General features: G+C 55.1%; 1 protein-coding gene across 1 annotated transcript; it reads left to right on the forward strand.

The window, feature by feature from the left end:
• Positions 1-12,712, forward strand: STK35 (serine/threonine kinase 35). Its single transcript, XM_064673883.1, has 3 exons — positions 1-439; positions 5,849-6,596; positions 12,613-12,712. The coding sequence occupies exons 1-2, from the start codon at positions 16-18 to the stop codon at positions 6,559-6,561; spliced, it is 1,137 nt and encodes a 378-aa protein (XP_064529953.1). The 5' UTR covers positions 1-15; the 3' UTR covers positions 6,562-6,596; positions 12,613-12,712.

Raw genomic sequence — 12,712 nt, forward strand, 5'->3', positions numbered from 1 at the left:
GCGGGGGGGGGGGACATGGACGGCGGCCGCCGCGGGACACAAAGGACGGCGGCGGCGGCGGCGGGGAGGCGGCGGCGGGCGTTGCGGCGCGGGGCCATGGCGGCGGCCGCGGTGGGGCCGGGCATCGGCGGCGGCGCCGGCGGCCCGCGGTACAGCCTGCTGGCCGAGATCGGCCGCGGCGCCTACGGCGTGGTGTACGAGGCGGTGTCGGGCCGCAGTGGAGCGCGGCTGGCGGTGAAGCGGATCCGCTGCGACGCCCCCGAGAACGTGGAGCTGGCGCTGGCCGAGTTCTGGGCCCTAACGAGCCTCCGGCGGCAGCACCCGAACGTGGTGCGGTTCGAGGAGTGCGTGCTGCAGCGGCACGGCCTGGGGCAGCGCATGAGCCACGGCAACAAGCGCAGCCAGCTCTACCTGCGCCTCGTCGAGACCTCCCTCAAAGGTACCGACCCCCCTCCTGGGGCACCCCCGGGGCTGCTCCCGCGCCCAGGGCCTCCGGGGCCCCTGTCCCTGGCACCTGTGTCACCCCCCCCTTTCCCTGAGTACCTGCATTTGCACCCTCCTTGCTGCCATCAGTGCCCCCCCCCCAGGTCCTCCTGCCCCCCCCCCCCGTCACCTCACCCCCAGGTTTTATCCCCCTTGGGATACACCATGCAGGACACCCTGGTGTTTTCCCCCTTCCCATGGGACACCCTTCTCCAACACCCCCCACCCCAGGCACTGCTGCTGCCCTCCCTTGCTCCCCATCACCCCCTTGCTCAAATCCTTCCATGGCAGTGCCTGCTCTCAGGAGCACCCAGAGCTCCCCCCAGCTCTCATAACACCCCTCCCTCCGCTTTAACTCACTGTTTTTCCAGCATAACCACCCCTGGGCTCCCCCCACTGTGCCCTTGGGCACCCCATCAGCCCTGCCAGCCCTGGGGTTCCCTCTGGGGTACCTGCTCCAGGCTTGCTCCCTGCTGTTCCCATCACTCACCTCCATCCTGTCCCTGCAGGCTCCTCTACAAGGTCTCTCTGCTGCCCCTCTTTTGTGCCACCCACCCTGAGCACACCTGGAGGATCCCTGTTCTGGGCCCTGTCCCCCCATGCCCTGCCCTTAGGTTCTGCCTGTGTATCCTCTCTACCCTTTCCTGTGTGCTGCTCCCAGTGACACCCTTCACTAAGCCCACACCTATGTCTTGCAGCCCCATGTGAGGGGGGGGTCCTGCAGCACCCCAGCCCCATCCCCTTCTTCTGAGGGACCCTGTTGCCACCTCCAGGCTCAGACCCAGCCCTGGGGGACATCCCTGTGTGATGACCCCAGCCTTTCCCTGCACTCTGTGCCAGCACTGACCTCGTCCTCCTCCCTCGCACCCCAAATCCTGGGGTTCCCTCTGCTACCACAGCCCACACACATCCCTTGGGGACCTTCACAGCCTCTGCCCCAGTCACACCAAGGGGACATCTCTCCATCTCTGCCTGATGTCCCATCTCTGAGCACCCCAAGGCTGTTAGGGTGCCCTGCCTGCTCCCTCGAACTCTCGTGGCTTTGGGACTGTCCCCATTCCCCCCCAGTGCTGGCTCTGTGGGAACAGCCCAGGAGAAGCATCAATGCCTGTAGCCCGGGCTGACATCCCCATTTTCCCCTGGGGTTCCTCAGCAGCATCACGGGGCTGTCAGGGGTCACCTTCTCATGTCACAGCCGATGGCTGTGATGGTGACATCTCCAAAATGCTCCCTCCCTCTGCTCTCTTGGCTGCTTGTCAGATGCAGCTTTGCCAACGTGCCGTGAAGATGTGGAAAAATACTGGAGCCCTCGATGCCCCCTGGGCCCCCCAGCCTGCTGTGGGCAGAGCCAGCTCACCCCAATCCCTCTGCCCCAAATTTGTGTGCCAGGGCTCCTGTCTGCTCCTCAGGGGCTCAGTCTCTCAGTGCCCCCCAGCTGAGCCCCGGCATTGGCAGCCCCCAAACCCTGTGCCAGGCACAGAGTTCACGTGAGGCTGCTGAGACCCATCCTCTGAGCAAACCTGTGGCTCTGACCACCCCTGCCTTCCCTGTCCCCTCTGTATCCCTGGGAGGGACATGTCCAGACCTGCCTTGCTCTCCCCATGCAGCCCAGCTCCTGGTCTCCCTTCACACAGCCACCCAAGGGAGGCTCCCCGGGAAGGGCAGTGTCCGAATTCCTGTGCAGCCTGGACTCAGGGCTCCCTGGGAAAGGAGCCAACTCTTCCCTTCGAGTGTGTGTCCAGCTGTAGCAGGTCAAGCTCTTTCGGCAGGTACAGGGGTGGGTTCCCACACCCCCTCTGTCATGTTGCACACCCCGAGGAGTGGTAGCTTGGCTTGGGGAAAACTCTTGGGCAGCTGTAAGTGCCTCATCTCCAGGTGGGGAGGGAGCCCCATAGATGCCCCCATCTCTAGGTGGGGATTGAGCTCCCTGAACTCCCAAGGAGGGCTTTGCCTGCCCCAGTCCTGCTGCAGCCCCGGGCTGAACAGGAGCAGTTTGACTCCCCAAACCAGAGCACATTCCCCCCTCCATCTGCCCTCCTCCTGCCTGCCCTGGGGGCTGCGCTGTGCCGGGGCAGCCTGTGCTCGATGCCTTCCCGAGCCTTGGGTCCAGATAGACACGGATAAATATTTCCAAAGCGAAAGCCAGAGCTGGAGGAGCCCCCCCAGGTCTCCTGCTCCCGTTCCCCGTGCGCAGCAGTGCCGGGGCTGCGCGGTGGCCGTGGAGCTGTGCTGCCGTGCCATTCTGCACGACCGCAGCTGGGCTATTTACAGGCCAGCGCAGATGCTGTGCCAACGTGCTGGGGCTCAGGGCACGCTGAGGATTAATCCAAGACCTTCTGAATTGGGAGCACAACTGTCGGGACACCCGGGCAATGTTGGGTCTCAGCTACAGCACAGGAACCTGAACCTTTATCATTTTAACGAGATGCGGAATAATTAAATTTAAGGGCAGGGTGTAAAAAGGAAGCTGAAAGCCCAGCACTGAGCTGAAGGAGAGGCACAGACCAGTGCAATGTGCTCAGAGCCCTGATACAGGAGCACCTCCAGGGCACCATGTGCCCTCTTGCTCCTAACCTATAGCAATAACAGAGCTCCCTTAAGCGAACAGGTATAAGGTGTTGCTTCCTAGCATGTCACCTGTGGGGCCACCAACTTGCCACCAGCACTCAGCCTCACTTGTGGGCTGCCCTGGCATCACCCATGTGTGTTGCCATCATTCCAAGCACCCGGCTCGGTGCTGCCAGCTCCCATCTCTCTGGCACAGCCTCTTTGCACAGAGGGAGTCAGAGGTTACACGTGGTAGTAGGCGCTGTGATGCTGCTTCTGCTCTCCCTAGATTTTTGTTTTCCCTCTGAAGCCAAGCAAGTTAGCATGCTGCTAATGAGCTCCCAGGATAGGTGGGGGAGGGCTGCTGGAAGGATGGAGGATGAGTGTGTGCCATCCTGGGTTTGGGCAGGGAGCTGGTTTGGTGATGGAGAACAGGTCTGGCCTGTCATCAGCTCTTGGCTGCTTGGCTTCAGTTTGCTAACATCTCATCTTTAGGAAGCAGCTTGCCAGCTCTTTATGTTTAAAGCTGTTTGTTTTGAAGGCAGGAAGATGATTTAACAACTAAACCACTTTTAGATTATAGAAAGAAAATGAGGAAATATTACTTTTGGCTTAAGCCTCTCCTAGCAGCGCTCCACCCAAACTGAAGTGCCTGGTGCTTGCAGTTACTGGTGGGTCGCTGTCCTCCCCACGCTTGCTGAGGTTCAGGGGCCAAGTTTTAAATCAGAGCCTTCGTTATGCTAAAAACAAACCTTGGCTTGTCAGAGGCAACAGGTCCTGGCTGCTGCTGAGCCAGTGTTTGAGCCACGTCCTGTGGGAAGGGGCTGTCGGCAGCACTGTGTGGATGCTCCCACCTGGCTGTGTGTGAGGGGAGTGAGGCTCTGCTGTGCTCCCTGTCATGGCTTGATTCCCAGCAGAGAAGAGCCAGACCCTCCTGCTCCCCAGATTGGGGCTGTATGGATGCTGAGGGGAGCAGGAAAGCCAAACCCTGTGTCCTGCTGTGATGTCACTGGACTTAGCAAAGTGTGGTGGTGGCAGTGGTGTGAGCTGGGGCTGTCCTGGCTGTGCCAAGGGCTCTGCTCCTAGGACAAGCAACCTCTGCTGCAGTTTCCATGCTGTCATGCCAAAGGGTGGCTCACACCAGAGAAGCTGCTTTTCCTAGTCAGCATTTTGGTCTCCAGAGCCAAGCCTGTCCTGTGCTGCTCCCACTTGGCCCTTGGGCTTGCAAGCTGATCCCTCCTCCAGCCAAATGAGACCCCCAAAGTGCACCCAGTGCCTTGAGTATCTCCAGCCTGTTCTTCCATTCCCTAGATTTAACCTTCAGACCTAATCTCAGCAGAAGATTGCTGAGGGCAGAGAGGTGCAGCCAAATCCTTGTGTTGTGCAGCTTTCCATTTCCATAGCAGTAGCCATGGATACAGACTGTTTGTGCAAATAACCGATATTCCCACCCACACCGATCACTGACCAGTGCAGCCCAGAGCTGGGTGTCCCTGGTAGTCCTTGGCTTTACCTGCTGCTGGAAGTTTTTAGCTTTCCCAGATGCTCTCTAGGGCTTTGCTCAAACAAAACTCAACTTTGTCAAATGGGTGGAGTTACTTAACTGCTTTCAAAACACTGGAGTTTGGCTGTGGGATTTGTTAACAGTGGTAGAGTTGAGTGGTGTCCTCCAGCTTCTCCCTTATGGTGCTTGAGGGTAAAAAAAGCTAGTTTCTAGAGTAAAATGATGCTCTGGTGGTGTGTGCAGGCTCTGCCTGTCTCCTGGGTGCTCTATGGAAGAGACCTGAGGTCTGGCAGTGGGGTTTGCATCTTGGCACCAGCTAGTGGGGCGAGGTCTACCAGTGCTCCCTGGGGCACCCTGGCATCCCCAGGGAGCACCAGTGGTAGACCTGGCCCCATTAGCTGATATAATTCTGCTGTGTTTTCCACTCACCTAATTTATGTGCAGAAGAGTCCTTTCCTTGGCAGGAGGTTTATAGAGTAAAACCCAGATTTAATGAATCGACCCTGAGATGCTCTGAGCTTGAAGAGCTCACTTTGATGTCTGGTGAAGGGAGAAGCTGCTTGGGGTATAATATTGAGTAGTAGCAACAGTAACAGTCACCAGCGTGGCTGAGATTATACTCAGCAGGCATGGTTTGCTGCTTGGACCTCCAGTTTCATCTCGTTAAAGAGTTGTTGGCACTTAATGAAAGCTGGATGAAGTGGCAGAGCTCCCCCAGCACAAATGCAGCTAAACACACAAATTTGGCCTGGGAACACCCCGTGGGCTGCAGGGCTTGGACACTGGTGTGACCACTCTTAGTGAGGTTGCACTGGCTCAGTTCAGGGCTGTAGGTTACTCCCCACGTGCAGTTCCAGTAAATTGTGCAGAGTGAGCCAGCCTTTGCCTCCTGCAGCAGAGCTCAGGTGGGAGAGGAGGTGTTCACATAGAACTGACTTTTTTTCCTCCTGTAGACTTGCTGCTAATTGTGCCTTTAGCCTCTGTCCCTTGGCTGTCAGCCTGGGGAGAATGGCCTGATGGTGGGACTGGAGCAGAGGTGTTCTCAGTGCCACTCGCTGTGCTTTGCTGGGAAGAGGTCCCTTGAGCTGGCTCCCAGGCAGTGGCTTGGATAAATGGGATGCCTGGTGCGTGGTGCTCAACGGGATCCCAAGGCACTTGAAGCCACAGCAGTGCCACTGATAGTGCCCTGCAGTGTGACAGATCCCGGTCACGTTCCTGTATCTGCATAAACCAGACCCATGCCTTATCCGCCCTGGGTTAGGATAGACTTTGTAATGTGCCTGAAAAACCCACTCTCTTATCCCTCTTGGTTAGGTGAGAGGATCCTGGGCTACGCAGAGGAGCCTTGCTACCTGTGGTTCGTCATGGAGTTCTGTGAAGGGGGAGACCTCAACCAGTACGTGCTCTCCCGAAGACCCGACCCGGCGACCAACAAGAGCTTCATGCTGCAGCTGACCAGCGCCATTGCCTTCCTGCACAAGAACCACATCGTCCACCGGGACCTGAAACCAGACAACATCCTGATAACAGAGAAGTCTGGCACCCCTGTGCTCAAGGTGGCCGACTTCGGGCTGAGCAAGGTCTGCGCTGGCCTGACTGCTCGGGGCAAGGAGGGTGGGCACGAGAACAAAAATGTGAATGTGAACAAGTACTGGCTGTCCTCGGCCTGTGGCTCTGATTTCTACATGGCGCCTGAGGTCTGGGAAGGACACTACACTGCCAAGGCTGACATCTTCGCCCTCGGCATCATCATCTGGGCCATGATTGAGAGGATCACTTTCATTGACGCCGAGACCAAGAAGGAGCTGCTGGGGACCTACATCAAGCAGGGGACCGAGATTGTGCCCGTTGGGGAAGCGCTGCTAGAAAACCCAAAGATGGAGCTGCACATCCCTCAGAAACGCAGGACTTCCATGTCTGAGGGGATCAAGCAGCTCTTGAAAGACATGTTGGCTGCTAACCCACAGGATCGACCTGATGCCTTTGAGCTTGAAACCAGAATGGACCAGGTTACATGTGCTGCTTAAATTCAGGGCAGGGCACTGCTGTGCTTTGCAGCTGGGTAAGTGATTCACACTTTTTGTCTTAATCTGTCTGCTATACTGGCCCCATAGTGCACTTTGTAGTGACACAAAGGAGTCTTATGTTCCCAGAGCTATTTCTGTAGTGACTCATCAGAGCAGTGCTTCTGAGGTTGTTTTCACCTATTCTACTGCAAAAATAGCAAAAATAAAGTAGAGGTGGGAAATAGAATTAGCAGCTGTATGTCCTGCCACTGCCCGAAGGCCCAGTGGAGCTGGAAAGGCTGGGCAGGAGTCCTGCTCTTCACAGGTTCTTGCCAGTGTCTGAGGCAGGCTGGGGTGTGGCAGAGAGACCTGTAAGCACCTGGTATAATATATGGGGGTGTCTGTCTCCCCCAGGGGCAGGGAGGGAGCTGCCAGTTCTGCCTCTGCTATGTGGTGTAATTTCTGTGATCAGTGTTGGGAGCACCTCACTGTCTGGCACCATCCCACTCCCCTGTGGCACTTGGACAGGGCACCTTGGGGCTCAGCTGGCTCTGTCAGCAGGCACCAAGTGGCACATCTGCCTTGGCACAAAGCTGTTTCCTTTCACCTATGAGGCACGTGGGTCTGTCTTGTGGCTCTGTTTCATTTCCCTGTTAAGGGTAGGACTTCCCTTTGGTGTGAACTGCAGTGGCCCAAACCCAGGAGATGCTTTGGCCTCCAGCATCTGTGTTTGTAGACCTGTGTCTGCTCAGGAAGGAAGCTTACAAAACAGCAGTGCTCAGACTGAGCTCTGCTCTGTTCAAGAGTCCCCTCCCTTCTCCCCCCAGCTAAATAGTCTCAAGCTCAGAGGTCCTGATCCTGAGACCTGGGTGGTCACACATGGTCTGGAAGGATCCCCAGGGGCGTGGGGTAACTGGCCCTGTCATTAACCAGTGACACAGAAGGACTGGGAGGTGTTGCCTACATGGCAAAGCTGTCTGTAAACAGGAGCTGTTACTAGGGATTTTCCCAGCCAAGCATTTCAATGGAACTGAAGAATTACAGATTACCAGGGGTGAGGCTGATCTCTTCCTACCCCAGGTCCTTTCTCAGGCTCATGCAGAGCTGCCTGCCTGTCAGTGATCACAGGAGACCTCTGACAGCCTGCCCGTTAGGTGCTGGCATTGCAGCCTGACCCCCCAGCACCTACCTCACCCCAAAACCACACAGAGCCAGCTGGACTGGAGCAGACCATGGATACAAGAGGGCAAAGAGGGAGGAAATGGCTTCCCTGGCCAGCACTCACCAGCCCTCAGCTGATGGCTGTGTGCCTGACCTGCTCCAAGAGAGAGCCTCCAGCAACAGGTAGTGGGGAAGGTGGGGCTGTTTTGGCAGATTTTGTTAAAACCCCTCATTGCTGCCCACCTGAGTGTTCCTGAGCTTATGGAAAACAATGTGCTGCCTATCCCCCCTCTACGTGTGCCCAGGTACACTCTGTGCTGTATGTAGAAAAATAAGGATATGGAAATGGAAAGACCCATTGGGTGGGTCTCGTTCTGTCACTGTTGGTTTGTCCAAACTTGTGCATGGACCATCCCCTTTGCACCATCCCACAGCACAAAATATTTAACACCCTTGAGGTCTCAAGTGGAGGTAACTGATTCAAGCACTGCTGCCTGGGGCTTGATACTGGTCCCAGTGCAAGTGTGGGCTGGGGATTAGTGTGAGAGGAGTGAATCTGCGGAAATGTGAGCCCTTAAGAAGGGTGTGCTCAGCCCCGGGGCAAGAGCAGACACTCACCCCACCTTGTGCCCCGGGGCGAGGCATGGGGGCTGGTCTGGGGTGGGAGCAGCTCTGCCGAGGGTCAGGCCGGGCTGTGCCATCTGGGCTTGCTCTGTGCTGACATGATGCTGCTGAGTTATGCAACCAGCCCCTGCCCTCCGGGGAAAATTCATCCTGCGCAGATCTGCGGAATAGTACATGAAGGGATAACAAACACCGAGGGGACAGTCCTACCCTGCGGCTGTTTGCTCAGTCCCAGCTGCCTCCTGCAACCACCCCCCCTCCATCCATGAGGCTGCACCGATCTCTCCATGGTGACACAGCTGCAGCAGCCATGGATGCTCTTACATAACCCAACCTGGCACACGGAGCGTGGTCGCTTGGCCCACATAGAGCCCAGCACCAGCCATATGTTCCCTGCAAGCCCAGAGCGTTCCTCTGCCTCACTCGTGGGGCACCAGAGTATTTGGTGGGCTTTGCTATGGGGATTTTCTAATGCCTGGTGTAGTAGTGCATTCAAATCAGCCTTCCTCTGGCTGCTGTTAAATGCAAATCTTAAATTGGAAACCTGCTTGAGAAGCTTAAAATGGGATTTAGAGCAGGGCCTGAATTCTGCTCTCAGGTAATTTTAGTTGACCGAGAAACTCACGTAACCCCTTCCAACTTATTTGTGGCCACTGGCGTGTAGCTTGGTCATGCAGTGAGTTCTTCCCCAGGATAGTTCAGACCTGCTCAGCCTTGGTTCATGTCATAACCTGGAAAACTGTAACCCTCCCTGACCCAGGCAATCGGATTTTTGCTTATTCTTTGCTATGCCACTGACCTCTTCAGATTTCACTTCGTGTCTCAGCCTTTAGTTCTGCCAGGGATGCTGCACGCACCTGCCAGCTCCACGCTCTGCTGCTCTTCCAAAATGCAGATAGGAAATGTCAGTTCTCAGAGAGGAAAGTGTTTCTGGCTTGATTTCTGCTGGACACTGGGGGTGCTTGAGGTGGAGATGGTTCCTTATCTCCTCGCCCTCCTCCCCAGCACTGCTGGTGGCCCTGGGGCAGTGCTTCCAGCAGAGGTGGGCAACGTTTTCCTGGGGAAAACAAAGGTATTCTCTTTCTCATTTGAATACTCTGCTTCCCCACCTTGGGCAGAAGTTTATAAACAGTCTGAGATCTTCTGCAGAAGTTTATTTAAAGCCAAGTTTATCTACAGGTCTCTATAGCTGTTTCCAAAGCCTTTTGGGCAAAGAGGACAAAAGCCTTTCTGGTACAGTTAGGGAGTGGCTGGGTTGTGCTAGGTACCTGCTAATGTATCTCTTGATTGCTAGCCCAGCACTGACTGCTATGCTTTTAAGAAACTTTATAGTTTTGATTCACACAGGACATCAAACTGCAATGGTTGTGATCAGTGTAGAAGGCAGCTTGTTTTGGCAGATTGTATTCCATGATATTTTCACTGTGGATGAAACAGTTGGTCTGATGTTGGGGTGGATGCTCAAGATGAATGGCAGGAATATCTGCAGGCTGCTGCAGCATCTTGGGGGCTGCTGTCAGCAGGAGGGTGTCTGACAGCCGAGGGCAGCCTGGTTCTCTCCAGCACTCCTCTGTCACTGGGTTTGATCATTCCAGTTTCGGCTGAAAGTAGCTGTTTGCATTTGCATTGTTCTGCTCTTTGCATTTCCAACGTGCACCGGGAGGTGATGCTGAACAAGCTCATCTGCTCACCCTGCATGACAATGTCTGTCTGGCCAGAGCTCCCGGGTGCTGTGCCCAGCCACTCCCAGCCCGCTGATAAACTGCTGCCCTGTGGAATTTTGGAGCTGGAGGACAGAGAGGTACCGGGGACACAGCAGCAGCTCTGATAGCTGTTGGTGATCAGGGGTGCTGCATCAAGTTACATCTTGTCTGTTAGTACCACTCAGCTCAAGTTTTACCCACTGGCCAGTCTAAGGACAGCAATTTCATTCCTGAAACAGTGTTGGTTTTGACTTTGGACTGTTTCCAACGTGGTTTGTGGATCTTGGCAAGGACAAAAGCCATGGGACAATAGAAGCAAAGTCAGTTCCTCTTCTCGGCCGTAGCAGCAGGTGCAGCATCACAAGGCCACCCCAAAGTTTGGTGATACTCTTCTTGGCAGTATTGATTCTACCTGGGGTGAAATGAAGCCCTGCAGGTGAATTGGATCGTGTCACCTGTGGCCAGATGTATTAGTGTTTGTGTTTGTTCACTGTCAGCCCTGCTTTGCCTTCTAGGGGAGACTGCTGCAGTTGGATTTAAGTTGCTCCCAAAGAATGCATCACAAATATAGGTACAGAGCGTGAGAAAGGGCTCAGGAGATAAATCAGACTCTCAACCCCCTTCCCTGGTACTCTGTGTTCCCACATGGGGGCAGATATTGTGGTTAGCACGAGAAGGTGATGGGTTATCTCTCCCTCCCCTGCACTGAGGCCTCTCTGCCGTGCAGACCCCATTGTCAACTCCCCTCTCTGCGAGACTCACGCATTGGTGTCACCTTTGCATGCTGGGTGAGGACTCCATGGGGTGCTGGTTCACGTCCTGCTGATGCTGAATGAACATTCGAGCTGATTAAAACTATAAGTGGCATCAGAGGAGGGATTAAAAGCTCTTGAACAAGCTCCTGCAACAACGTGCGTCAGTGGGGTCTCAGAGCTGTGAGCTCAGGCCTACTCAAGCAAGAGCCCTCCCTGAAAATGCTCCTATTCCAGGGAAGCACAAACAGAAACAGTGCCCTACTTGCTAATGAAGCTGCATAACAGGAGAAATCTTCCAGAAAAATCCTTGTGTTTGCCCCTGACCTGATGTCTGGGTGCCTCTCGCCTCCTCAAACAGAAGGGGTTTTTTTTCTGATGGCAGCCTGCAAAAGTGGCATCTCTTGGTTGACCTCTCCTGAAAAGGAGTGTGCCCATGACCCTGCCTTCTGCTCTGAGCAGCCTCTCCCTTTAGAAATGTGTTCCTCAGGCATGGATTTCTTTAATGAGATTTCCTAGGGCTAAGGGATTGGAGTAATTTGCTGGGCAGTGGCATTTTTTCTGCAGTAGGTCTCTCCTGCTGCTCTCTTGGTGTCTCTGCAGAGCCTGGGGTCCTATCCCTGGTGGGGGAGGACCTGCCCCTGATGAAGGGGGGAGCTAAATCCAGCCCCCAACTTTTTTCCATATAACTTGAGCTTGGAGGTCAAGTTTGAGGAAAAATTAAACTGACGTTAACTCCTGGAAAATTACCACCCCTGTGTAGCATGAGGGAGGGGTGACAAAGTGAGACTTTCATGGAACTGCCACCACTGCTTCCCAGCACAACTGCTACCCTTGGCTCTGCTGGTCCCTTCCTCTGAGTTTGGGGCATCCTGAAGGGTGTATTTCCAGTACAGAAGTGACATCACGTGCGCGTGTCCTGTTCCTTTGCTGGGTCCAGCTCTGCTGCTGCATGGGATGTCTGCAGGCAGTTTTCTGGGTTGCAAATGAATTGGATGGAAAATGCTGGTGGCTTATGTGTGGAGTTGAGCATTTCAGCATCCCTAAGTGGAGAGGATGGGTGGGTGCAGTGCCAGGGCTGTGGATGAATGGGTGCAGCACCCCTACTTCTACAAGGACCATGGGGGATGCTGAGTGTCAGGGCTTTGGCCAGAACAGGGATTGGGGCAGCAAATACCTGCCTGCTCTTCCCTAAAATTCTTGGTGCTTAGCATCTCTGTGGGCTGAGCTGTGAACCCATCCTGCTCTGCTTCCAGTTGTACCAACCTGGATTTTAGCCACCCCTTGCAGAGCCACTTGAGATGCCCAAGCTGCTGCTGACGCACCGGGTGAGCGGTGCAGGGCATCCCAGGATCACAGCTTGTTCCACCTTTCCTGGTGCAGCACAGGGAGCCAGCGCTCACGGATGCATTACGTGGATGCTCAAGACCAGGCTCTGCCATGGTAACACTTGTCCTTGTTCCAGCAGGGCTGTTGCTGCAGGGAGCCCTGTGGGATGGGGCGACGCTCAGCCCCCAGTCAGCCCACCCCAGCTCAGCTCCTGCTGATGTGTGCTGACCTTGACAGTGTGTTCCATGCACTGCTGAGTCCCTCTGGGAAAGAACTGACTGTAAACTGAGCCCAGTTCCTATCTGGATCGATAGCAAAAGCACTGTGAGGTAGAGAGATGTGGCAGCACCCGTTTTGGACTAACTGGGGTCAGTGGGCAGGCAGTGGGAGTGGTGTCCTACACCCTTTCCATCCAGCAGTGACAATGAAGTTACAGTGTAGTAACTGGAACAAATCACTGACAAACCTGACCTGTCTTTCTCCTCTCTTGTTTTCTCTTACAGGTTTATTTACCAGGGACCCATAATCTCCGTTATTTACATGCAACGAGGAAGTCAAAGATAAGGGAAGATGATAATACAGAAGATCTCTGGCAATGTGAAA

The sequence above is a fragment of the Pseudopipra pipra genome, chromosome 17 (genome assembly GCF_036250125.1).
Source record: "Pseudopipra pipra isolate bDixPip1 chromosome 17, bDixPip1.hap1, whole genome shotgun sequence".
In the NCBI taxonomy this organism is placed as follows: Eukaryota; Metazoa; Chordata; class Aves; order Passeriformes; family Pipridae; genus Pseudopipra; species Pseudopipra pipra.

Excerpts from the sequence above, each read along its gene's own strand:
- STK35 (XM_064673883.1), top strand. The coding sequence starts at position 16 with ATGGACGGCGGCCGCCGCGGGACACAAAGGACGGCGGCGGCGGCGGCG. Across the intron at positions 440-5,848 it reads CGTCGAGACCTCCCTCAAAG|GTGAGAGGATCCTGGGCTAC; the intron begins GTACCGACCCCC and ends CCTCTTGGTTAG.